This window comes from Pseudochaenichthys georgianus, chromosome 14, assembly GCF_902827115.2.
Source record: "Pseudochaenichthys georgianus chromosome 14, fPseGeo1.2, whole genome shotgun sequence".
In the NCBI taxonomy this organism is placed as follows: domain Eukaryota; kingdom Metazoa; phylum Chordata; class Actinopteri; order Perciformes; family Channichthyidae; genus Pseudochaenichthys; species Pseudochaenichthys georgianus.
In genome coordinates this window covers 25,759,585-25,787,578 of record NC_047516.1, presented here as the reverse complement: position 1 = coordinate 25,787,578, position 27,994 = coordinate 25,759,585, and the positions used below count along the sequence as shown (strand labels likewise).

The 27,994-nt window shown below is 38.7% G+C and overlaps 1 protein-coding gene across 1 annotated transcript in view; it reads left to right on the top strand.

The window, feature by feature from the left end:
- The first annotated feature begins 17,208 nt into the window (after positions 1-17,208).
- auts2a (activator of transcription and developmental regulator AUTS2 a) overlaps positions 17,209-27,994 on the top strand; it is a 288,131-nt gene continuing 277,345 nt past the window's right edge. The window contains exons 1-2 of the mRNA XM_034099585.2: positions 17,209-17,362; positions 19,184-19,919. Coding sequence (XP_033955476.1) covers positions 19,632-19,919 — 288 coding nt within the window. The 5' untranslated portion in view covers positions 17,209-17,362; positions 19,184-19,631. The remainder of the gene's footprint in view (positions 17,363-19,183; positions 19,920-27,994) is intronic.

Sequence of the window (27,994 nt, the reverse complement as noted above, 5' to 3'; positions counted from 1 at the left end):
TCAGACAGAAAGTGTTGCTTCCTTTGTAATATAAGCTGTTCACTGCACACTTCTAGGAGAGGATACCAGGTTGGACAGACAGCCAAAAGCAAAACACTCTGCAACACTCTGAAAGAACTATTGGTTTGAAACAGATACAATTGTATCTGCAGCATATTGCTCTCAACAAAAACATCTCCAGATAGATTGTATCATGACGCAGGTTACATTGTATTTTGGAAATCCTCCCAAAGGACTTTATTTTTTGCAATTTGTTTCCACAAGTGGAGGCAAAGAGTGACAGGGAAGAAAAAATAGCGAGATATGTGGATACAGGCACAGCTTCACAGAAAGACTACCTCATCAAAGTTAATATATGCAAAGCCATTCATGCGCTGTAGCTCCACTGATCCATACAGATGCACAGGCACTTACAGACGCATCAGTCTGGAAATACCAGATCGACATGCTTACATGAGATGTTTATTGATTGAATTTGAGGTTAGGACGATTACGTTCCAATGTGTTATTCCTGTTAGACACGCCATCAAAGGAATTCTGAAGCATTCTTTATTTGGCGACATGAGATTGTCCTAAGATATTTTTGTATTCAAACCGAAAACAAATAATAGCTTAGATGTGTTAAAACAAGGCTGGATGGTGATCACAGCAGGAACATGTCCTCTGTTATGGTTCAGTTCAACATGACTTGAGTCAAGATAATGGGATGTCTGGTATCATTGTTTACAGTAAAATAAGTTAATTCTTCCAGGGATAAAAAACAATGTAACATTTAAATGGGTTTTTGATGATAATTCAACTGCATGCTTGGATTGTCTTTTAAATTGAATCGGTTATTTCTGTAGAATATGTTTTCTATTAATGTTTTTTGCTGAAATGTTGGCGTCTATACCTTAAATGGGTTACTAGGTATAAATTAAAGTGCATCCTCACTCATCACTATGGTTACCAGCTAACATTGTGGGTCTAGGGATGGCTTGGTCTATTTGTCAGTCCACCACTTTGGTTCAGACTGAATATCTCACTACTTCTGGATGGATTGCCATGAAAACGTTTTCCCAGAGGATGAATCATAATAACTATGATGATCCCTTGACTTTTCCTCCAGCACTTTCACGAATCTGACATTTTTGGTTTTGAGTAAAATGTCTCTGCAACTATCGGATGGATTGCCATGAAACTTTATAAAAACATTCACTTCCCAACAGAACAATAATGTTTCTGTCAGAGTGTAAATAAACCAACCCACTGCTATAATCACACTCTCGACCTTGTTCTGACTTATGGTATTGAAATTGAGCAACTATTAGTCGAACCGCGTAATCCTGCTTTATCCGAGCATTTCTTAGTAACTTTTGAAGTACTGTTAATAGACTACAAATCATTAGTCAAAAGCTCCTGCAGCAGAAATCTATCTGTTGGTACTATAGCCACATGTAAGGAAGAGATTCCACCAATACTTAACTTGATAGCATGTCTGCATGTAAGGGAGGAAACTTATACAAAATGTACACCACCCCAAATTGATCATGTTGTTGATAGTGCTACAGATGCGCTGCGAATAAAATTAGATTCTGTTGCTCCTTTGAAAAAGAAGAAAATAAAACAACATAGATTAGCTCCATCATGGCATAATGCCGAAACCCGCAAAATAAAGCAAAAGTCGAGACAACTTGAAAGGATATGGCGTTCCACTAAACTTGAAGAATCTCGTTTAATTTGGCATATTACTCTCAATGAATATAAGAAAGCACTGCGTAAAGCGAGAGCAGCTTACTACTCTTCATTAATAGATGAGAATAAGAATAATGCAAGATTTATTTTCAGCACTGTAGCCAGGCTGACAGAGAGCCACAGCTCTATTGAGCCTTATATTCCCATAGCACTCAGTAGTAATGATTTTACGTGCTTTTTTAACGATAAAATTGTTACTCTTAGAAACAAAATGAATGACCTCTTGCCTTTGACCAGTATAGTGTTATCAACAGCTCCCGGAAACGTAAGTTCTAATATTACACTAGATAGTAAACTAGAATGCTTTTCAGCCATAAACCTTGAACAATTAAATTCAATGATTCTCTCTTCTAAACCATCAACATGTATGTTAGACCCAATTCCAACTAAGCTGTTGAAGGACGTTTTTCCATTAATTAGCACTTTATTAAATATTATGAATATGTCTTTATTATCAGGCTATGTTCCACAATCATTCAAAATAGCAGTGATAAAACCGCTTCTTAAAAAGCAAAACCTCGATCCAGAGGTTTTAGCCAACTATAGACCTATTTCTGATCTTCCGTTCCTCTCAAAAATTCTTGAGAAAGCAGTCGCAAAACAGTTGTGTGATTACTTAAAAAACAATGATTTATTTGAAGATGTTCGGTCTGGCTTTAGAACACATCATAGCACAGAGACAGCTCTGGTTAAAGTCACAAATGACATTCTAATAGCCTCTGACAAGGGACTTGTCTCTATTCTTGTTTTGCTCGATCTCAGTGCTGCATTTGACACTATCGACCATGACATCTTATTGCAAAGACTAGAGCACTTAGTTGGCATACAGGGAACTGCTTTAAGCTGGTTTAGGTCCTATCTATCTGAACGCTCTCAGTTTGTACGTGTCAACGATGAATCTTCCACGCAAACCAAAGTTAGCCATGGAGTGCCACAGGGCTCAGTGCTCGGACCTATTTTGTTCACATTATATATGCTTCCGTTAGGCAATATTATAAGGAATCATTCTATAAATGTTCATTGTTATGCGGATGATACTCAACTATATTTATCAATCAAGCCTGATGAAATTAATCATCTAAATAAAATGCAAGACTGCCTCAAGGACTTAAAAACGTGGATGACCTTAAACTTTTTGATGTTAAACACGACCAAAACTGAAGTTATTGTACTTGGCCCGAAGAATCTACGAAACAAATTATCTAAAGATATACTAACTATGGATGGCATTAATTTGGCCTCCAGTGAGACTGTAAGGACTCTTGGTGTTATATTTGATCAGAATTTATCCTTTAACGCCCACATAAAATCAATTTCAATGACCGCCTACTTCCATATACGTAACATTGCAAAAATCAGGCATATCTTGCCTCAAAACGATGCAGTCCATGCATTTGTTACTTCAAGGCTGGATTTTTGTAACTCCTTATTATCAGGGTGTACCAAGAAGTCAGTCAAGTCACTTCAGCTGATTCAAAATGCTGCAGCTCGTGTACTAACCAGAGTTAGGAAAAGGGACCACATTACTCCTGTTCTGGCTGCCTTACACTGGCTCCCTAAAGAACACAGGATAGAATTTAAAATTATTCTTCTTGTCTACAAAGCCCTTAATGGGCAGGCGCCATCTTACCTTAAAGAACTCATTATACCCTACTGTCCTACTAGGGCATTGTGTTCCAAGAATGCAGGGTTGTTGGTTGTTCCTAGAGTCTCTAAAAGTACAATGGGAGCCAGAGCCTTTTCTTATCAAGCTCCACATTTGTGGAATCAGCTTCCAGTTTGTGTTCGGGGGACAGACACCCTATTCGCTTAAGACCTTCCTTTTTGATAAAGCTTATAGTTAGGGCTGATTAGATTCAGCCCCTAGTTTTGCTGATATAGGCTTAGTTTGTCGGGGGACATCTTACTTCTTCCTTCTCTCTGTCTATACCTGTGTACTCTCATGTTCCGATTAACCCAGCTTCCCCAAATGTCTTTCTTTTTGGTGTCTATATAAGCTGGGATCCGGAGTCATGGATGATCCTACGGTCCTGTGTCCTGGATCGCGAGCCCTGGATCTTGAGTCGTGGCTGTGGTCCTGGATCATAGGTCCTGGATGGATATCCTCGTGGATTCATCTTCCTATTATACACACATGCATTTCCAAACATTTGGACTACCTATGTTGCAAATGTATTATCTTTTCAATTTACACACGGCATTTATTGCACGTCTGTGGGAGAGGGATCCCTCCTCTGTTGCTCTCTCTGAGGTTTCTCCCATTTTTCCCTTTAAACTGGGTTTTCTCCGGAGGTTTTTCCTTGTACGATGTGAGGGTCTTAGGACAGAGGGTGTCGTATTGTCATACTGATATTCTGTACAAACTGTGAAGTCCACTGAGACAAATGTAACATTTGTGATATTGGGCTATATAAATAAACATTGATTGATTGATTGATTGATTGATTGATTGATTGATTGATTGATTGATTGATTGATTGATTGATAATAGAGTTGCACTTCACTTCATCTGTTTCCTTTAACCACTCTATTTGTAAGTGCTGTTAGAGACTGACACTTTCCTGTGGTGCGCTTCTCTGCAGGAAACTAGAGACTTGTTTGATCATTGACGTTTATCTCTAGTTTATCTTTCATTCTCACAGCACTTGCAGTTTCCAGGGTCAATGTCTTTTTCATTTTTTCCCCTTGATGACAAGCAACCTTTTTTGTCAGCCTCACTCCATCAAAGAGGAGGCCACTTCACATAACAGACAAGGGCAACAGCCACCTCACCTCACTCAGCTCCCAGCTGTTTGTTGACTGGAATCAAAACACGAGCTCAGCAACAACAACAGAAAGGACAGGGTACTACTTGACACATGGTTAGCTTGCAGGGGGTGTACACAGTGGTGGTCCTTGTGTATTCAGAGGTCTTTCTGAAACAGTTTGACTCCCCAAGTGACATGCTCTGAAACACTGAGTTGTCAAAGAAATGGTTTTCTGTGAAGTGCATTTAAAGAATCTCCTTGTGTGTTATGTTGGATTCCCCATTGTGCTTTGCGGAATAGATTTTTTACAAGCCTTCAACTCGCTAACAAAGCTCTTGCTTTGACAGCTCTAAAGATGCTTTTCTTCTTCTTCTGTTCCAATGTGATGCAACATCTACCAACAATATGCACGGGTTTTGTTATGCTGAGAAACCTGGCCTCCTTCCTGCTGCTTTGTTTCCTCTTCTGTCACTCCTCCCACATTTTGTTTCTCTGCTGCTATCTTTCTCTGACATAGCTCATCACATTAGCAGGGCTGCATACTAAGCCCGCACACACAGTTTGCGCACACACCTGGCTCATTGGACTATAGCTGTTGCGATGTCAAGCACAAGAGGGGGTTGGGTAAAGGTTTGACAGCAGACAGTGGGTTGTTGCTTAACAGACAAGCGGTGAAATGCATGACCGTGTAATTGCAATGAAGGGATAATTTGACAGCCGATTGGTTATGATAGCCCGCAATTCTCCTTGAATACACACACACAGCATGACAAAAAGGTGCAGACGCCAAACCCATGCTCGCACAGACTACATTTTGGGTAAAGCCCTGTCATTTCTTGATGATTTCTAAGATCCTCCTAGTTTATTATAATCATCCAAACATTTCAGCACAGGGTGACTTAATACTTGTGTGTCATAGTAGTAGTTATTGTTTTCTCAGAGAAAGGTTTCCATTCTCATTTCATTGAGACTGACAGCGCAATTCATCACTTGCAGGTCTATGAAAATGCCTTGTTTAAACATTTCCAGTGCATCATTGCTCAAGGACTGAACAAATAAGCACTGGCCAAAAGTACACTTACATTTCATCTCGTCCTTTTTTCTCTCTTTTTCTTTAACAAAATGAAGCCGTCTCGCTTGTGTTTCTGTCTGCACAGGCTCCTGCTCTGCTCAAGGACACAGACGAAACTGAATAAAATATGACTGACATCCTGTCATCTCAGAGAGGGCGGGCTGTGAACAGGAGACGGAATGTACAATCTCACCTCTGCTTATTTGTCAGCATGGACATAAAGTCAGGAAGACATTGTACATGTGCATGCATCCAGGGAGCCTGAATATGTTTTTTGTACAATGTGAAATGATTTCAGGCTTCAGTAAGCACTCAATGTGAAGGAAGTTCTCACTTCTACCAGCTACCACCCTTCTTTTATCTCTTCTGATTACTAACTTCTTAAGCTCATACATTAAAACTGTAGATCCTCTGATTATTCAGGCAATTGCCCTGCCTTGTCGGTGCTCTGTTAATAGTAATGCCTGATGTCTTTGTAATCACACTCTAATCTACTTCTGATCCTTATCCAACACTGATCTTTTCCCTTTTTGATAATTCTTCTCCTTCCAGCCCATGTCCTCTATTGCTAATTTCCTCTACGCTCTCGTTTTTCACTCACTTGTTTATTTTCTTATATCATAAGAATACCTTTGAAGGAAAGGCTTCCTCACACTCTCAGTTGTTGTGCCTTGATGTATGGCTCAAGATATTTACATGAGGAAGAAATACCCTTCCAGTATGCTGTGTATACAGTAGACCTTGAAATATCTAAATTATAAACTATCAACAAGACTGTTGATATGTCGAGTACAGCAAAAAGTAGTTTTCAGGAATGTGGGGGAAAAAAAGAAATCTTAACTTCGTTAAATTCAATACATATGATGGCAAATCTACTGCTGGCTGAAATTGGGACAGACAATCCTGTCAACTAAGTGTTTGACATTTGCTCAGTATGAGTAGTTTTGCTGATAAGCTTTAATTGATGGTACATCCATCCATATCAGACTGATATTGCAGCTCGTCTCATGCATAGCAAAATATGGCCATGGTCCCTTCATTGCATCATCATTATAGATTTGTACCACAAACCATGTACCATTATTAAAATATCTTTGTGTCATTTAATTTGGAGGGCTTGTTGTGTTTTACAAACATGTATTGTGAGCCCAGCGGAGAATAAACTAACATTTTGCTAGCAACAACACATCAGGATGAAGTGACTGCATGTCGGATTGCTGTTGCTCTTATTTCTATCTTTTTGTGTAAAACATATGTTGTTTAATATGCAATATGTTGTTTTAATTACTAAAGAAATATTCACTTTTGTGACTGCTTGGCTCTGAAATGTGATCACTTCTTAGAGTCTCTCCAACAGCTGTGCTGCTGACCTTACAAGTGAGTTAGAGGCATCTCTTCAACTAGAGCAATTAAAAGAACAGCAGGATATAGATTTCCGTTGGCTCCGATAAATGTGGTTGGGAGAATTATAATGTGTGTGAATAATGGTACGCTCACATTATTTAAGCATGGTTCTCATTAATATGTAAAGCATCCAGCACTATAGCTCTGTCTTACACACTCCTCCTGAGATCCGTTGTTCGATCAAATTATTTGCTCTCCCTTTTGTACTGTGCATATGGGTGGACATACCCACTGAGATTTCACATAGTTTAAATGACATTTACATGATGTTAGATGATATCAAATGGACACTGAACAGCCTCTCGGGCTACAGGGTATTATACAATTCCCCTCGATGAGATTCAGTCACAAAGGTAGGAGAGCAGGATTTGGAAGATTTAATGGGGGCTTATAATCCTCAACATCATTCCTCAGCTATAGTTAATGATGGATGGCCTATTGATAATGTCACACAGGGTTATTCATCCCCTTCAGGGCTGAGATGTGAATGGCTTAAGCCTTGAAATGCACCCAGAATCTGGCAGGCGAAAGACAACCTGCAGTATTTCTCCTCTATTCGCCAGCTTGGCCCACTTCACTCTCCATCTGTTACAAGCGCTCTATCAGTTTGTTTTGTAGCCTGCCATTCAGAGCATGCTGATGTTTCCAGCCCTCCATTTCAAATAGTGTTTTAATGTAAGTGTCAAGATAGTAGGCCGACAATCAATTCCCTGAATGTATTAATTATGCCATACGGGCTATCAAAGCCTAGAAGCATCCCATTAGCTCTGGGCTTGTGAGAGGCCTGCATATAATTACAAGCTGTGTGTGATCACAACCGGCGAGCTCAGAGATAAAGAGCATTAAGACATGTATACTTTACATAAGATCTGAGGGAGATTGTCATGGCAACCCCCAAGATATAGTGTAAGTATTCACATCTGCTTAATAGACCTTAGTTTTCCTTTAAATATTATATTCACATTTGCCCTGTGATTACTCAAGAAGCTAGACCTTCTGCTCAATGTTAATCAAATTAATTAGAATCATAAATGTAAACACGTTTTTCAGTGCAGGGGTGTGTGGAACCATGAAAGCACACTGTAGTTAAAGAAAAGAGTATGATTTGCATGATTTGTTTCTAATGGTTATATGTTTTTTTGCTTTCTTAATTAGTGAGTTGTTAAGGGAACATGTTTCCAAGAGCACAATTCATTTTTTATACGTGTATCTTGTAATAATTGACAACTTACAGAAGGTGATTATCATGTTTTCCTGGTACAGTGTTTTTTAGCACAGTCCTCCTTGGCTTGGTTTATTTGGCCTGAAATTGAAGTGCTGGCCGACAATGTCAGAGAGAGGACAGACCAGAGATCAATGAATTACATTTCTGCTTTCAATAGGTTTAACGCAAAAAGATGCTGCACTTCACCTTTGGTAACATGAGTTAATAATTAGTGATTAGTGATCTAATGACAATGGAATTCATCATTTAAATATGTCTACTCTTAACCCTTATATGGGCATCCAATATTTTGGAAAATGAATTGTTTGCTATTTTATACCTGAAACCCTTATTACACCCACATTTACACATTACAACACCCCTTTACACAGTTATTACACCCGTATTACAATCACATTACTTCGTTATTACACCCATGTTACATTATGATTACACCCTCATTATACCCCTTGCTACATTATACCCATATTACACTGTTATAACTTATTACACCTATGTAACACCATTAGTTCACCCGTATTACACCCATGTTACTCCCATGTTACACTGTCATTACACTGTTATTAGACCCATATTACACTCATGCAACACCAATATAACCCCCACATTTCACCCTAATTACACTGTTATTAGACCCATATTACACTCATAAAACATTCATGTCCTAGAGATGTTTTGTTACACATTCAAATGTTAATAATATATAATTAAAAGAAACATTTGCATGAAATAATACTCATTTTTTAGCTGGCTTTGACATTTTATTTGATTCTAGTTGTGCTTAGGTGGGTGTCACTGCCTCATGCCTTGTTTTTCCAGGGTGAGGATATTATCTTGAGTGTACTTGCTGTACAGAATTAAAAAACATGGGCCAATACTGCAGCTGCATCGTCAGCCGCTTTAACCGTTTGTGGTGCATTTAAGCGGATGTAGACACGCTCATGAGGGTAATTTTTCATTCCACTTTTGGTGTTTCAATATCCACCTAGCCAGCAAAATCTAAACCTTTGAGCCGTGTACCAGTTCATTCACACAGACAGCAAGGTAAAAGCAACCTGACTCCCGTAACTCTGAGGTGCCTCACCTTCAGAATAAACAGCTCCTTTTCTGCCTTGGGGGATTAAAATGAAAGTGTTTTTCTATCAGGTGTTGGATGATTGATTTGTCTTTACAGCTTTTCTAAAACCTTTAAAATGCTTAAAGGTTAAGTCAGGATAACACAATCGCTCATCAGATTTAAATCCAATTCATTATTAGGAAAGACTCCACTGATGTTTTTTAGTTTGGACTTGAACATTAACTAATCAGGACTACCCCCACACGGCATGCTTTGATGTGAACAGCTTTTTCTCTAGAGCTTTTAACAAATTGAAAAATACTCTAAAAGTTCAAAGTAACAGCCCTGCATTCAAAATCTTAGCTCGACAAATGATTGGCATCAAAATATACTTAAAGTAGCAAAGAAATGCGGCAAGATATTGTAATCTAAAATATATCTGGTATTTGAATCTAAAAAGTAACTATTTACTTAAGCTTTCAAATAAATGTAGTAAAAAGTCAATTGTTGTCAAAATTGTACTTAAATACAGTACTACAGAGAGAATGTACTTTGTAGTCCACCACTGGTCTTTGGCAAGTTTTAAGAAATCCACTTGTCAGTGTATCAGTCTAAAACAGACAATCAATTATTTATTTTGTCTTCCTCCCCTCTGCTTTGTCCGATGATGATTAATACATATTATTATCATAAGAAGATATACAGTATGTCTTAAAAATGATAGCTGCCTCAACCCCACACAATCCAAAGGTATTTTATGTTGAAAATAAGTAAATCTCTTCATATTAGCCAAAGGACATTTTAAAATGTATGTTCAAAATAATTTGTTCTGCTGACCATCACAAAATCCAGTGTCTCTCTTTCGCTGCAGCCGCTGGTATCTGGCAGCATCAGGATGGAGCTGTATTTGTAAATACATCACAGAGTTGTCATTTATCTCAATACAAAAAAAGAAAGTGTGCCTTGAGAGTGGCTCATTTAAACTGCATCATGCAGAAAACAAGCTCTATGGATAAAGAGATATTTTCAGCTGCTGCAATGTAGAGGAGATGGAGGCTAAAGACTTTTAAGATGTGCATGTTGTTTGTTCTCCATTTGAATATTGCCAGATTGTCACAAAGGACAGAGCAGCAAAACAGGAACATGATTTCCAATGTTTTCATATATGCTGGGGTTTTGCTGTCACAACATGGAACCATGTCTTCTTGAAAGAAATTGTTACGGTGACATTTTATATAGATTCCTTTTTTTATTTCAGCTATATCATTACTTTGTTCAGAATGAAAGATATGTAGTTATGTGGCTATGGATGCTACTCAGACCATTGTAACCACTACCGGTCTGATATCTATCTTTTCATGTTTTTTGTATTTACATAGTTTCTTTTATTTTACATTTGAAGTCCTTTAAACTTAATAATGTACCATTCTGGCACCAAGTAAAATCCTAAAAAGAGTAGTACTTCAAAGGGATCATCCTTCTGATCCTCATAATCTGTTCAAATCCTTTGGAACAATGTCTCTTATGGAAATATAAAACACGAGCATTATCCCTGCAAGACCGTGATATTCGTGAGTCCACAGTTGTTGCATGGTCCAATGTTTTTATTAAATTTTCCATATTTATGTTACATTGTGTGTTTATGACCACCTAATGAAACACAAGATGTTGTAAAAGCACAGTCATCCCTGAGGATCCATTTTGATGACGCCAGCGCCCTCAGTAATGGACTACTCCTGTAGATGGGCCAGTAAATTAATGACTGTAAAACAACTCATCTCCAATAATGCAAGGCGGCAACTCGTTGCAGTAGGAGAGAGATGAGAATTAAAGGGAGTCATAGTGTATTCACCTCCCTTTTTTCTGTCACTTTACCACCCTGCGCTCATATATTGCTTCCCACAGAAACCCCCGCCTCAAAAGAAAAAAAAACAGTTCTCATGTCATTTTGTCTTTTACCATCCACTTCATTTGGAGGCTTACAAATTCTATTAAGGTGATCTTGTGTGCATTGCACGGTTGCTGCAGGGGAGAGAGGGGGAGGCGGCCTGGGAGGGGGGAACAAGCCCCTAATACTAATAAACGAGCGCGACTTTGCCTCCCCTGCCCTGCGAGAAGGGGCAGAGTAATTGGAAAATATCCCACCCTCCTGTTACAGATAAGACCCCCTCCCCATACACACAAACACGCCAACCCCTCTCCGAGCCTTAACCCACCACCCTCTCTCTCCTGCTAGATGAAATACACAGTCCCTGCTCTTGTTTTAATGTTAAAAACAAACATCACAATTAGTCTTATTTTCAGCCTGTGACCTAAGATTGTCATCGTCATAATTACACTGTAGCTATGTTCGTATGACAAATAAAAAACCTTGAACCTTGAACCTTGAAAACCAAGGTGGACAAAAGGACAGAAGATATTATAAATCTGACATGAAATCTGCAAAGAGGGATCAGTGGAAGAGGGTGGACAGGTTCAGTAGTTGCATTGATAGACTATATAACGAGGCTAATGTCAGTGACAACGCGACAAAAAAACAAATAGCTATGGAAAAAAGGAGACAAGGAAACTATTGCCTTGTTGCCAATGGTGATTTTAATGGCATATGAGGGTGTTGTTCATATTTTCAGTGCAAACCTTAGATATAAGAACACAAGGTAGAACAAGTAAACCGTGTACAGGGAATAATGAGATTTCCTTTGTAACCTCCATAATTCATGAATTTGACATTGTAAAAGCAGAAATACTGCAACATATCCCTCAACCCCACAGACCTTCAGAATACCCTGCATGACTTCATTATGTTGGATTTAAAACCACACGCTTCCATCAGGGCCTCTGTTGCACTTAACACGAGTAAAGCAGGCTGAAATCATTCTCTTTTATCTCAAGTGGCTGAACTTGATGTTGAACTTGTCATCTCATGAATTAGTTAAAGCAGAATGTTTCTGTAGTTGAGCGGAGATGTGCGGTTTAAATGAAGACATTACTGAGTTTTGTTTGCAGTGCTAAAGATATCTGACAACATAGTTCGTTTATTTAAGATATGGTGTTGTGTTAGTAGGTCAGCTATCATTTTGAGTGTTTCTTCTTGTCATTCAAGGAGGCTATCAGCAGCGTTTTATTTTGGTTCCACATTGTAAAAGATGGGTAAAGATAGCGGCATGTTGGCTTTGTGCTATTTTCTATTTCCATCTACTTTTTTTATCCTTTCCGTACAGATAACATCTACGGAAAATGACAGTACTTCTCTGAGGCAGGAGATAAAAGAGAATAACAGCTTAAGTGCCTTGAATCATCCACTGAAATAAAGAATACAGGAGTAAATGACCTCCTCTTCGAGCTGGAGCATGCAGTGAAAGATCAACCTTGGCATTTCAAATGAGGGGGAGTTCATAAAGAGACCATCAGTAACACTGACACAAAACTGTAGCGTGTATTTAACACTGAAAAGTCAGCTGTTGAATAGAAATAATGAATACTCTAGTGCTACACGTTGAAGACCTGTGAGAACAACCTTGTACATATTTGTTTGTTCTTCAATATGTATTTTTAACATCAGATTATTTGATTTTAAACAGCCTCACTTTTATTCAAAAGCCACAGTAAGCCATGACGGTAAGTATGACGGTGAGAAAGCATGATGAAAAATAAAATGTACACATTTTCTTTTCTAGAGGTGGAAGAAATACTATGTCCTTTACTTGAGAAAAAGTACCTGCAAAAATGTTTGTATACTTTATTGGAAGTACATCCTTGTGCTAGGGTAACAGTACATGGTATTGTTATCAATTAAATGAACTTACAGCAACGTGTCAAGTAACCCTGTGATATTTGATTTTATATTATACAACAAGATTGATATGGTTAAAGTTGTGAAAATAAGTTAGGTGATTGAATCAATCAATCGTTAAGTTCAGTACAAATTGAAAATGTCCTGATTAAATGTATTGGAGTAGAAGTTAAACATAGCATAACATGAAAAAACTCAAGTCAATACATATACCTCAATACCTTTAAGCTCTTTACCTTTAGATGATTGGACTGTGAGCCGTAGGGTCGCCGGTTCAAGTCCCCGACCAGACCTAAAAATGGAGTGTGGACTGCTACTTGGAGAGGTCCCAGTTCACCTCCTGCCCTGCCGTGGTGCCCTTGAGCATGGCACCGGACACCCCCCTTCCCCCCTCACTCCCATTGCTCCCCAGGCGCTGTACAACAGCTGCCCACTGCTCCTAGTACCAAACTCCTGGTACAAATGTCATTGTGTGTGCTCTGCATGTGTGACCATTAAAGAGGGTTTCATCCCTCCCAATATTATTATTATTATTATTATTATTATTATTATTATTATTATTATTATTATATTATTATAAGGCATACGGTCTAATCTAACATTTAATTCATACTTTATAAAGACAGAATCATTTTGGCATCCACTTAGCAACTGGTGTGTGATCACATAACAATTTAAAACTTGATTTAATCATCATACATAATCAGTCCTCTTCTTTAATGAATGTCAGATCCTTATTTCTCTGATGGTAAATGTGGATTTTATCCAATACTTAAATAGTAAGCAGTGATTGATGGAGTGAGCCAGCAGAAGAACCATGAGCTAAGACGATTTTGACAGGCATCATATATTAAGACCAGTGAGGTTCTCAAAACGTACTGTTATTATTACAGATATAAGCCCCCGTCATATTGATCTTGTATGATCAATCACTTACTACAACTCACAGTTCTGCTCTTTGGGTTGTTTTATCTTTTAGTGAAATGTATTCTCACACAATTCAGTAGAGCTGTTTATGTCGCTTCTTTCTGTCTTCTTCTGACAGTGGGGACACGTTGACACTATTCATAATTAAGGTTTGCTCTTGAACAGTGGGTCATGTGCCACAATTTAGCAGTGAAAATTCCATGTGTTTCATGCACTTTAATGGCATTAACCACTTGTTGATAAATGTTAAACCTCCCACACACATTTGTTAAAGCCACTTTATCTTTGATTAATACCATCAACAAATCACGTGTCATTGCAAAGAGGATATAATAGGAGAGAACAAAGTAGCTTACTCTTCACAGATACATAGAGATATAATTTAGTAAGGACGATAGTTCTGCCTGCACAGTGCAAATAATAAGGGCTATTATAGTGCTTGTATAGGCAGACCTGTAGGGGGAGGAAAATGAGCTCATTCTTGTATCAAGAATCTCTTTGTAGCTTTAAGTATCCAGCAATTCAACTTGCATTACACTCATAGTGTCATTACATCCCACTTGAGTCTCCTTCCTGACAAGTAGATAATAATGATGAAGATAAATACAAATAAGGTAAAAGATGGTAACATGCAGGTGGGAGATAATATGGGGATGTTTTTCTATTTGTGGATTTGATTCTCTAATTACCACCATCTGCTGTCTGAGTTAAACGCTGAAGAGGAAGAGAGGGAGTGAAGCGTTGTGATCAGAGTTGGCAAATAAAGATATATAAGTACTGTAACAGGAGACATGCATTATGTTTCTTTCAAAGGTAACACTAGGTGTAGAATGGTTGGCATGTGATTGACTTCTCCCAGGGGCTTAATCCTCATAACGTTAATGACATAATGGCTTTACTGTCAATATTACCATCCACCAAGAGGGCCTGTTTTTGATTTGGATAGTTTGTAACTTTTTATGAAAGCTGTTTTTGAGCAAGATTACAGATTAACTACTGGCATGACTCAAAAGACACCATTTGTGAAAGAACGTCTTCAATGTCTGTGAACACATGTTAAATGCAGCATTGGTCTTGTCCCAGGTCTTCACTCTTAAGTACCATTCTAGTTATTTCAAGTGTAAAGCACTAGACCGATGTTGCAAGAAAATATGTTGGAAATCATACATTTCTGTTGTTTCCATAATACATAATCATATATTCAGTTTTTGAAATTCCCAAATGTGGAGTTTGGTTTACAGTGAATGAAGTTGTGGATGCAGAGAAAGTTAGGGTGAAGGTGTAATTAAAGCTGATCATGGTGAGGCAGAGGGGAGGGGAGGACATTCTTCTTCCCCATCTAATGAGTAGTGGCTGAGAGAGCTGAATTAGCTGCCTTGCTGTCGTCTCTCCCCTGCCATGCTACTTTGTCACAAGGACACTCCTCCTGGAAGATGAGACAGAGTCAAGTGTATGTGTATCCCCTGGCATTATTCTTACAGGCCGGTGGGGTCCTTGTTCTGGGAATTGAGGCACTTTAGCAAGCTCTGCGCCGCACCACTTAGCCTCTGCATCATTAAACTGAGCTAAAAATACACAGCCCACGCATGGTCCTCTGTTCACAGAAGACCAGTACATTTGCACTCTGAAACAATCGCTGACTCCTGTTCAGCTGTTCATTACCCACCACACACAAATTCACACTGTTGTGTTCACATTGTTGTCAATGTCAAAGTTGTCTTATCCCCAAGGTATTAATGGACATGCAAATCAATATGTGTTGATGGAAAGCTGGTGTGACATCTGCTACGAGGCAGCACGAATGCCAAAGCTCATACTGCAAAACCAAATATTTATGACTGCTACCAATGTTTTTTTTTAAACATCGATTAATCTAATTTCAATGAGACGTTTAGTCCAGTAAATATCAGTAAATACTGAGAAATGCACATTATAATGTCCAACAGCCCAAGGTGAAATCACAATTATATGATGTTGTTATGCATAACATCATAGAATTAAGATTATAATAAAAAGCCAGCTGACACTAAGGTATTTACTTCTTATGGTTTGTCTAATCTAATACTGGCCTTTGAACCAACAGTAAAATACATTTAGTCCTGGCAAAGAATTATATAGATTTTTTGTAACTGCCCTCTTACATAATCATGTTTCTCTCTCAAGGGCAACTCCATGTCAATACAATTAATCATTCAGCAGACCTGAATCAGTTAGGCTTTACTGGGAAACATCTTTGTGGGCTAAAATGTTGAGGATTTTGAAATTAATCACTGTATGTAGTAGTAGTAGTAGCAAGAATACCACAGCTATTTGGTAACATGCAATACATTGGGCACTGCACTCACGTGATTGTTAACCCCACACAGGTGTATAATTGCCTGATTGCAACGGTATGTGTAACTGGATACGCAGAGGACCAGCCTTCTAAGGTATGTCCCCTTTTTTTTTTTTTTTTTTTCATGCAGTGACACTATTGTATGATTATTTATAGATTTAACACTTCTCTGTAACTGAGAGTGGGGAGATGTGTTAATTGGCCGTCCCCTAGTTTCCTTGAAGCAAATGCTTTCATGCACCAGCTAATCAGATAGCTACATGAGCTAGCGCAAATAGCCTACAGTACAGACTTACATGTATATTTTAATAGTTTAATATATTTAAATATATGACTTGGATAATAGCAGGCAGGCTGTGTGAATGAAAGACTTAGCTACTTGTTGCCCACTTCAATACAACAACAAAAATGTGTCAACATATTGGTGCAGCTAGCTTGTTTGTAAACAGTTTAGTAGGTCAAATTAGCATAGCCTAATTTTCTGTTTCCCGTTAGCGTCAGTAATTATGCTATTAAATGCATATTCTTTATTAATATATTATCCGACACAGTTGAGGCTCACTTTACAATGGCCAGTCATTATGTTAGTGTTTCTTTTTTATTCACAGCTTGCGTTAACATAACAAACACAAACTTTATACTGTTACACCTTCTTGCATTCACTGCCATAAAGTGTATGCCAAACTAAAGACAGAAATGCGTCTAAAATGTACTCCGAAGGTTAAAGAAAAGGTGTAAACTAGCATGTCTGGCTTGTGTTCCGCAATTTTCCTGGTTATTCTGTCTCTTTATTTTAATTCTGAGTCTACCAAATGTCCAGAGACGGCACTATTTGCGCCGAGGAGGAAGCGTGCAGCCTGTAAAGCGGCACTGCGGCATCGCCATATCACTGCGCCCCGGTCCCCCTTCTCCGGGATCCTGAAGCTCGGATCTGGGGAGAGGAGGAGATACCCTATGGTTTTCCTTTGCGGGATTTATTTAGTCAGCTTCAAACCTTCTTGTGCGTTGTCTTTTAATAGTGACCGAAGGCCTGCAACTTGTCCGGACGGTCCCTCCCCACTCGCAAGGGTTTGCATTTCTTCGTTTTGCATGACGTGTCTGGAGCAAAAAAAAAGAGAGAGGCTTGCTTTTGTTGTGTGTTTTACAGTGGAAAATGAAGCTTGAGAGCCGGAGCGGGAGGCAGTGCCAGTCCGCTGCTGCCGCTGTAGGCTGGACTGGATTACAGAGCCTGAGATCTCTACTGACAGGCAGCATAGGCAGACAAAAAGGGACTGTGAGCGAAGACAAGGGAAAGAGTCTTTTACTGAGCTAGAAAAAGCCAGGGCGAGTGCTGGAATACAGTTTATTCCCCCCATGAGCGATATTTTGGGAGCTATTTGTGCAGTGTGTGTATGTGTGTCATTAGATGAGTGCTGGCACGGGGCATCAGGTTAAAGGCATTGGTACTCGGGGAAAAAGGTTTAGGACCGTCTTCATAGAGATGGAATGACCTTTTCTGGATTGTTAGAAGGAAGAACATCTGAATGGAAGAAATCTCTTTTCAAATTGTTGCTCCATAATTAAATGGTTGCACGCTGGCTTGTTGGATGTGCCTTTTTAATTTGTTGTACATGTTTATAATTGTGCATGTTTACAACATGTGTTACTGTTAATGTATTGTATGCTGCAGAAGCCAGATGAGCTACATTGCTTGACAACCTGTGTCCAAGGAGACAATGTAAAGTTGAATATGGTGGTTGACTGTGGTAAATTGCTTTTGGTGTGTGTGTTGATGCAGAAAGGTGTGAATCCTCTGTTTGATATGTCAACCAGCATTTTGGAGGCATGGTTATTCAGGGTAAGGATATGTAAAAAGCCTGCATTCTGTTTTTTCCAGTTTTCTTCCACATGGAATACCATTTCTATGATGTAATGGATGAGAATTGATATTCTGGACACATAGAGAAGCCATATGTGATTTAGACTACAATGCCAGATTGACTTTCAGTGGCTTTAGGCCTAGGCTTTAGGCTATGCCTTGAGAACGATCCAGAATAGGACTGCAAGCTGTTGAATGTTGCATCTAATATTGTTAATCAGCCAGATGCCTTCAGTGTCAGACAATAAAGGCATGCACCTTAAGATATATAGTGAAGTGCAATATGGCATTATCAAAGGGTCTTGATTTATTTTTAGTGTGTAAAGGCTAGAGGACATCACCCTGTTCTATAAGATCTGCTTTCATTTATTCAAAACAGAAATATTGTTCTGTTTTATTGGTGGAATATGTGAGTGAAATATTGTGCCCAACGTGACATTTTGTTTATTCCGACAGACTTTTTAAAGATTGATACATGTTAGAACAAGTTTTATTCAAGAAAAGCATTACAATCACTTCTCTTAAACTTGAGATGATATGTTCTACTATATGTAAAGAGCTTAAGTCCTACGTTTATATGCTTTAACAATACTATTGAATGTGTTCAAAATGAATGTTAATTTCTAAATTATGTAATTAACAAAAGTGGGAGGATAGAATACATTGACAGTTCTCAATTTGCATTTGTTGTGACAAACATTCTCTCTGTATGTTGATTGAATATAACTTTGACGGTGCCAAAGACAACAACAAGTTCATGTTGTGAGGTTTAAAACACCAAGTGGCAAAGTAAAAAATTATATCACATGATTTATTGCAGGGCTTGATTACCTGGCAGCGTAAGAAAACACAATATGCTAAGCGAGCCTGAAGCCAGCCCAATTGTACATTGATTTCGCATCCTGTAGAATGGCAACAGCCTTCTGTATAGTATGCAGCTCCCTTAAAAAACCTCTCGTTGACTAAATGAACAGTCAAAAGTGAACATGTGGCAAATGCTTGCTCTCTCCCTCTCTGTCTTTGTCTTGCAGGAGGTAGAGTTTACTGACCTTGGGTAAGGGAGTAGGTTCCTGAAGAAGAAGGATGTGGCATCACCTGCTCAACTCACCGTGGCGGGACATGTTCACTGAGCAGATATTTGCTTTAACTTGAAAAGCTCTTCCTCTGGCGGAATTGACAGCTTGGTGATAACGTGTTTAATAGATCATTTTACACCTCTGTCTTAGGATTTGATGGACTGCCTTTGGGGATTTTTGCTCAGAACCTAGTTTGGTTCAGTGACTCGATGCAGTTTTGTGTTACCTGTTAAAGGTTTCATCTGTTGGATATTACATGGTTACCTTGGATATAATACATCAGTAACATTTCTTGGATATTGTGGAGTTTCTCTTCTGGGGTTTCCACACAAGTGGAGGTCAAGCTGTGCCAGTGTTTGGCACTTGAAGAGTTTGTTTCTCTGTAAGAAGTGGGTTTATCTGGATGCTTCCCATGAAAGGCATGGATGGCCCTCGATCTAGTGGCCCCCGCAAGAAGAGGAAGTCAAGGTCGGTGAGGGATCGAGACAGGAGATCAAATGGGATAAAGAACAACCATGTTAAGGGTTCGGTCTTTCGCTTTTCCTCTGACTCAGAGAGGGAGGGCAACAGGAAGCCCTCCTCATCCCGCCCTCGACCCCCACGCAGGAAGCGAAAGGACTCTACTTCTGCCGAAGAGGACATCATCAATGGCTTCTCCATCACAGGATTCGTCACCTTGGAGGCTCTGGAGGTGAGTAAAACACTCTGTGTGTGTTGAGTTTTTTGCCTGACAATCGTGTTGAAAATCTGTAACACTGTGTAAATATGTGTTGGTTCTTGTGTGCCTCTCTGACTCGCCCGGCCAAGTGTTTTGGCTCCAGTCTGCATATGGCTGTTGTGTGAGCTGGAGTTGAACAGATGTAGCTTTAAATGTAGTGCTGCAGCCAGAGATTACATCTGTGTCACTGAAAGGCCGTTGTTTAGTGTACTGCTCTTGATTTGTTTTCAACAAGAGTTTTCCAGCAAAGCCTTACACCAGATTAGGGTTGTTCAGGTATGTTTGTAGTGTAAAAAAGCAATTTGAGCTATTTTACAATAGTTTATTCAGAGTAGGAGTCATTTACCGTGTACTGACTATTCATTTGGTTTGGATTGCAAACTGAGCACATATTCCAACAATATATCCTAGCATTTTACAGTACTGTATGTAGCACCACTGCTATTTTTGTCTATAATGATAACTGACAGATTGGTGACAAGTGTAAAAGAAAATTACAAAGAAAAGTGTCTTGAGGGACATTTTTCCAGCATTTTACGACTTAGTTCTAGTATCTGGTACCTGGTTCCTTTTTAGTTTTTTCAGGTTCTTAGTGAGCTGAGCCAATACTTGAGTGAAGTTAAAACACAGCAGACAACTCATTTGTCTGAAAGAATCATCACTTGTTTGACACATCCTGCGAACCATACATTTTTAAATGTCCAAGCTACTGGAGATGCACATTTACATTACATCCAATTAATTTGCATATGCATAACTCATCCACATTCTGTTGCTCGAAAGCAATTTGTTTTCTCCAGTTAAGACAGCAAGCGTGAAGACATACGATATCACACTGAAGTAGAATGTGTTCTGTACTCCCTGTTCACTTCGATGTACACAACATTCACTATGCTATACATTACTCCATAAACTACGCCATACAATTTACCGTACACTTTGCTATACACTGACTAAGCCATACAACCAATAACCTAAGTAACTATGCCGTTCATTGCATCATGCAAAACCTATGCTTTGGCTTACACCATGCTGTTGAAGATGATGTCAAATCAGGTTCAAACAGCAAACCTCTCAGAATCCTGCCTCTACTGACTTAAAAATACACAGTGTAAAACAAAATAGATAAAAAGTACTTTGTACCATAAATGAGCCGAACTTAGACATTAGTAAGGTGTTAGGACACCATGAGCATCCAGAACAGCTGCAGCGCTGGCAACATAGATTTTGCAAGTTTTTAAACAATTTTTCCTTAATTTGGTTTTTGGATAATGGTGATGTAAAGCACTGTCCAACACAAAACACCAAACATATATTTTAATTATTGTTTTACCTTCGGCATACCTTTTACTACTCATTACACCACTCATAGCCCCACTTGGCCGCAGCATTAGTGTGTTCACCACTTCAAATGTTGCTTCTTAAATCATGTATGCCATGGTTGGGTATTGTTACCAATCCAACTGTAAGTTTTGGAACTGGTGTGACCCATCTCAAGGATATGTACAGCAGCACTCACTTGTCCTTGCTGTACCCCTTTTGATAGTCAGATCAACTATTTTCACAGCTCAAGTGTCATTTATTTAGAATAACTCTTACAGACTTTAGCCTGCATGTCTTTCTATTTCTTCTTGTTTTGTTTGACTTTTTTTATGTTCTTTCCATTCATATCTTCTGAGTCAGTCTACTAAGGCACTGATATTTACATTGAGTGTCTCTTTAGAGGACACAATATTAATGTCAACAGTTAATCAAACTGATCATTCTTTAGGGCAATATACAGTATTAATCATGTGTCATCTATACTTATATGAATCTAATATTATATAATATAAAGGTTCCCCCAAATCTGTCAGTATATCATTGAATGGAATAAGGCTATTTTAGTCGGTATTCACGGTTTTTGACATTCGGCATATGATGTTCTATAAATGTATGAACATTTAAAAGAAGTGTATATGATGTTGTTGCCTTATACGGCTGATTGTAACTGATTTACAGTTTAATGTTTGTTGTAGAAAATATTTGAACATTCTATTGCCCTACACAAAACAGTTGTAGCCTTTTACTGAAGTTAACCACATGACTTATAAATCAAAACAAATTGCAGTATCGAATGACATTAATATCAAACCTCAGTAATATGAAAGGCACTTCTTACAAAACAGTCTTTTCAATGAGTGATTCATTGAGTAATACAAATGTTCAGTTCAAGTACGAGCAAGAAATAAATATATACTCATGTTTGTGAGAGTGTGCACATATCTACACACAGGAGGGTTTCTTTGAGATTGTGACATAAGGTGTTGATACACTGTAATTTAGGGAACTAAAGGGAGATGGCAATATTGTTTTGTATCATAACATTAGTTGGAGAACTTTAAATATAGCAGTTTGACGCCCTGTGTCCAAAATGTTGGAGAGCTGGAGATTCATATTTATACGCAAAATCACTGAAAGTAAACTATCGACTATGGCCTTTAACCATGAGCCTCCTCCCACCAAGCTAATATTAGTTTACACTACTATTACACAAACAAAGCAGCACACCCGTACACAGTAGATGCTGGAATGAGAGAATGCTTATAATTCCGATTTAACCTAAAAGATGGATCGTTTGTCATAACTTCTCCATGTCCCCTGTTTCCATACTGGCCTCACTTCTGGTCTGACAGAAACAGGTGGAAATGTTGGGTAATTATATCAAACACTGCTGTGGGATCATTAAGGCGAAACAGTCAGGCTTCTGATTGAAAGGTTAGTGATGCAAAGATCAGTCTTTTATGTAGGCATGGAATAAAAAGAAAATCCCACCCTAGTTACTGCCTTTGAAGTACTACTTGACCCCCACTTATTCATTATAGCTGGTCACAGGCCAAATAGAAGACATTTGACTTGGCAGCTCTCTGATGTGACTCACTGTGTTAACATTATGACTGAGGGTTAATCGGAAAGTTGCTGATACAAACTTAAATAAATACAAGTTATTAGGTTTTAGTAGGATTACATTCTCCAAAATGAAATCTTTGAGATTCAGACGTATCCCCCCCAACCAGATTATTCAGGATTGTTTGAAAAAAAATGTCCTCTGTATTTCAACTAATGATCATAATTGTCTTAAATCATTTTTCTGCGGTTTGAAATTGATATATTCAATAAATAAATCTTCTGTTTCCTTATTCGCCAACACTCTGTAATAATGTGGGTGGGATCTTTCCTTTTACAACCTTCTTTTTAATTGCTATATTTTGCTTTTGTGTTTTTACCAAACTGTGATTAAAGACTGTGTATTGTGTATATATGGAGATATGCACAAGCATGACATAGGACCAGTGTGACTCTTTCTGTCTGAGTAAAGTTAAATTCTGATGAGGTCAGACCCCTGGAGGTATATGCTGGTGCTCTCCATCTGTCACCACAGTGCTGGAGCTACACTGCCCCCAGGCCTGCTTTCATGTGCATGCTGGTATCTTACAGTAGCTTTCCCTTTCTGTTTTGCAGTCTCAGGACTGAAGCCTCCATGATCAGGCACTTTACAAACTGAAATTGCTTCTGTTTTAATTGGTTTTCCTACAACTTGTTGTGTTTATCGGGCCGTTTGTTGGTGTTGTTGTTTGGAGTAACTCACCCATGTGGGACTATTGTTAACAACAGATGAATAGGAAGGCGTTTTTGGAATACACTTGACGAATCAGAAAGCATGTAACTGCTTTTGGTGAATCTTCTCTGGCCTTTTTATGATAAGTATTAGACAGTTTTCACCTTCAGCCAAGTCTTAATATTACAATGATTTGCTTTTTACTTATGCAGGATACAGAATGTGCTTCTAAAATACTCATTGCAAGTAAATGATTTTGAATTCTTTACAACGCTCTTTGTAAAATCAACCATAATAGCTGTTATCGATCCCAACTGAGAAAACACGTTCTCACTCTGTGTTCCTTAAAATGTTAAACACATTATAACTCAATAAGCCTATTCATACTTGCATATCATTTCATTACAAATGTGAGCACAAAGCCATGCTACAGTTGAACTGTTTAGCAGTAAATAAACAGATAACATTCTTATAACATGTGATCATATGGCTGTTTCTTTTTTGTCAGATGTAAAAATCAAGTGCAAGAAGTCAATGGGTAGCTTGAGGCATGTTGAGCTTATATTGATTGGAGAATAACTATGTTTCACACTGTGTAGTTTTCTCAAACATAACCTATACATAATAGATGGGTAAACATATCAATATAAAACAGATATGCATTTATTATGAGCTATTAAGTGTAACAGTGGAGCTTGGGCACCACAAAAGATGCTACAATCACTCACGGTTGTTTTCCATTCTGCGTTTCAGAAATGTAGCTCTTTGCTCATTTCCCCAAACCTAAAGTTGTTTACTTAAATTGCGTAAGAAATGAAAAAACAATAAGCATTCATTGTGCACAGATCAAAGTACAAAGAATCAGCTGTCTTTTAAAGGAGTTGGTATGGAGACAGATTTCTACTGAGAGAGGCCGTAGTGGGGACTTATTACAGCACTCCTCTCACCCTGTAAAACGTGTGCCCGTTTTACTTGAAAAGTGTCCCTAATGTGGCACTACTGCATCAACTGCTTATCCAGGCCTGATCAGGCTGCTGTCCAATCAGACTCTTTGTTTTCCCAACCTTTTCTTTGCCGTTTAACATTGCGACTCCTTTTTTATTTATTTATTTGTTATGTTTGTATTTCTTTTGTATTATAGATCCTCGTCTTCTTTCTCACCAGGTTAACTGCAGTCTATTACATGACTGACTGCCTGTAATATTACGATGAACAGCTCAAAAGCAGTACTCTTTAAATGAGCACATTTGCAGTTTCTGTTTTACTCCTTCTTTTCCATAAAAAGACACACAATAAAATAGCTTCAATAGATAGTCCAGATGAAGATATCATCAAGATGTCTTGCAACAAAAAGCTATATTATATATTCCACGCCAGAGGTTAAATCCTTTCTCTGGTTTTGGTTGTCTAGGTTTTGCCGAAGTACAGCTGAGGTCATAGCTTGTCGTGGGTTTTGGACCATGAGCAGCTGTATTCTGAAACGGTCACCAAGAGTTTGTTATTTTGCTGGCATTTTGTTTCATTAGCTTTACTCAAGCAAAACATGTAAAGTCACTAACATGATTTGTGTCAGTTCCCCTACAAACTCACAGGGAGATATGTGTTGAAGCGATTTTTGGCTCTTGTAAATTATATTGAAGGTTGCACACAAGCACACATCAGGTTGCACACAAGCACACAATTTGACATGTCATGCTTAACTGCACCATACAGTAGCAGACCACTAGCTGCTGACCACCAGAGAGCAAGGGGAAAGGCAATCGATTGAGAGCTTTAATGCTTTTCACTGAAGGCTTCACATCACACTGACAAAAGGTCCATCACGGGGATATGCATAAAACATGTCTGCTGGTGGAAAACCAGTTTCATAAGAGCTGTGGCAATCCTCTGCCCGTGCTTTACATTTCATTTCAGTACCACTGATGCACCAGCAGGTCCTTGTTGGTTCCAATGATGTGCCATTTCCTATTTATGACTGTTTCAGCATTCTTTAGTTAATATTGTGCACCAGCTTAACCCCGTCTGTCACACCCACAGTGGCCTTGGATAAGTGACGCATAAGCCAGGGCACAGCGGAGCATCATAGTTCATGTTTTAGTTGAGTCATCAGTGCGTGTGGGTGGTATGAAGAACAAAATGATAATGGGTTCATTGACGAGTTGTCAGACCTTCAAATAACAAACGGTTAGCTAATTAATGCTTATTGACATTTAAAGTGGAGTTAAGGACAGGACTCCGTACTTAGCTGGAAGGATCAACTGCAGTAATAATTGTCAGCAAGGGGCATTCCTCTCCCATATGGCCAAATAAAGATGATGAATTGCAGTTTAACGGTTTGGCATTTTTCTACTGTTTGTAGGAAGATGCTGTCTGCTTGCCAGAATTTCAAAAACAATTGCTTCTCTTTGGCACAGCCCTCAGAAGTCTGTCTGACGGAGGACTTGTAAGTGCAGGCAGAGAAGAACACATTGATTGGGACTTCATTGTACAAAATAGGCTAATGTGAAATCAAATGTATTGACAGCTTGTTTCCAAAAGACAATTAAGACGGATAACTATCAAGCCAGGTTTTCTTACAGCTTTGTTCCTGAGACAATTCATGTTGATGAACAAGGTTGCCTTTGGAGAAAGCTTTCATTTTTCTTGACGGCTCTCCTTGTGCCACGCTGCCTTGACAGGTATTCCTGTCTAGTGAATAATACCACTTTTCCAGCCTTTTAATTAATTTCCCACCTTCCACACAATATTTATTCCAGTCACTTGGCAGTAGTGGCTGCATTTTGGAGGTGTCAGAGTGTGATAAATGATATGCATTAATATACTGTGACAACCCAGTGAATGACACATTAATGAAATAAGATGTCATCTCTGAATTTAAAAAGCAAATTAGATCATCTCTGTTGTGTGGGATTTCTGGAAGGGTCACATCATTCAGTTATCAAGCTGTTGGGAGTGTGCAGTCATCAACAGGACCAGGGCTGCCCTGTTCAAAGCCCCATTGGTCGCCTACCACTGTACATTTGGTATCGTTGTTTCCCAATCGACTGCTCAAGCAGGTAGTCTATTGTGGTGTCCCTTCGCTGATGCTGTTGGAAGAATTTTTTTGCCAAGGATGCAGAATAATTTGTAAGACTTACTTTGTCTGCAATATTGAACCATGTTACATGCTTTACAACTCAGACGTTATCTTTTCCAGCAGATTTCTCATTTCCCTGCCTCAAGTGGTGCTGCCTTTCCATCTGTCACTAACATGGTTCCATTGTGATTGGAATGTAACTGCACAGAGCTACAATGCATGCAATCCAGGTGTAAATCCACCCAGGATGCTTTTAAGATCTGCATCTGCCAAAGTAGGAGCTGCTTACAGACACATGTAGTCGCATCAAACGGCTGTAAAAACTGCTTTTTCGATCTAAAGGAGAAACGTCACATTCAAAAAAGATATAGGGAGTATTCAAGTAAGAATAGAATAGTCTGATTTTGTTATATTAAGCTCAGAGGGCTGTTACATTTTCTTTTTAAATGTAACCTTCTTTCATAAATTGTTTTAAACTTGCATATAAAATGCAACGTGCTCAGGTTTGGATTGATGTCTTGCTGGTGGAGAGGCTCATAAGCACCTGACTCACGTGCCCCAAACTGTCACCTTCAACTCACTCATTAAGGAAGAAACTGACACCGATGCACTCGTATATGCTCAGGCAAAACAAATAGCTCTGCGTCAGGGGAAATGTGCCGCAAGCAGCATTAATGTTTGAAGATGACACACAGCAGAACAAATGGGACTATAGGATGCAAGAGCAAGGTCTTCAAACTATTAACATCTTTTATAATAATGTTTTAGCCACAGGGAATAGTTTTACTTCTAAAATGTTATTTGTTTTAACTAAGGGCTGTCCATATATTTCCACTATGCTGAATAATTAAATAAATAATGTCAATATTTCCCAATAAAGCCTCCAAATGGGCATATTTCTACTCGAAATGAGGTTTCCCGGTCCATCTTAAATCATAGATACTGTTCAGTTTGTGTACTGCGTAAAGCTTTTTGTTACTGCATTGACAGCTCGAAAACACCTTCAAGTGGTAATGTATTTTTGTCATGCAATGGACAGACTTGTTTGCAAAGACTGAAGGCTGTTGTTGCAGAGATTCATGAATGACAATACCAATGAAAATAAGACTACCGTCAATTTGTCTACATTAACGGCTAATCTTTTGCTAATGGCACACCCGGAGTGGCTGAAGAACATTGGATTAATGGATCCAGCTCTTTAAGACCCAAGGCTCCCTGACACTTGTTAATGTAGCATACAGCTCTGAAATGAAATCATTGTGTATTCTTATCCAAGTATTAGCACAGAGGCAAATCACATCCTCATCCTGGTATAATGAACTTGCCTCAATTAAGAAACATGTATTTATGCTGATCTGTGAGGCACCAGCTCGC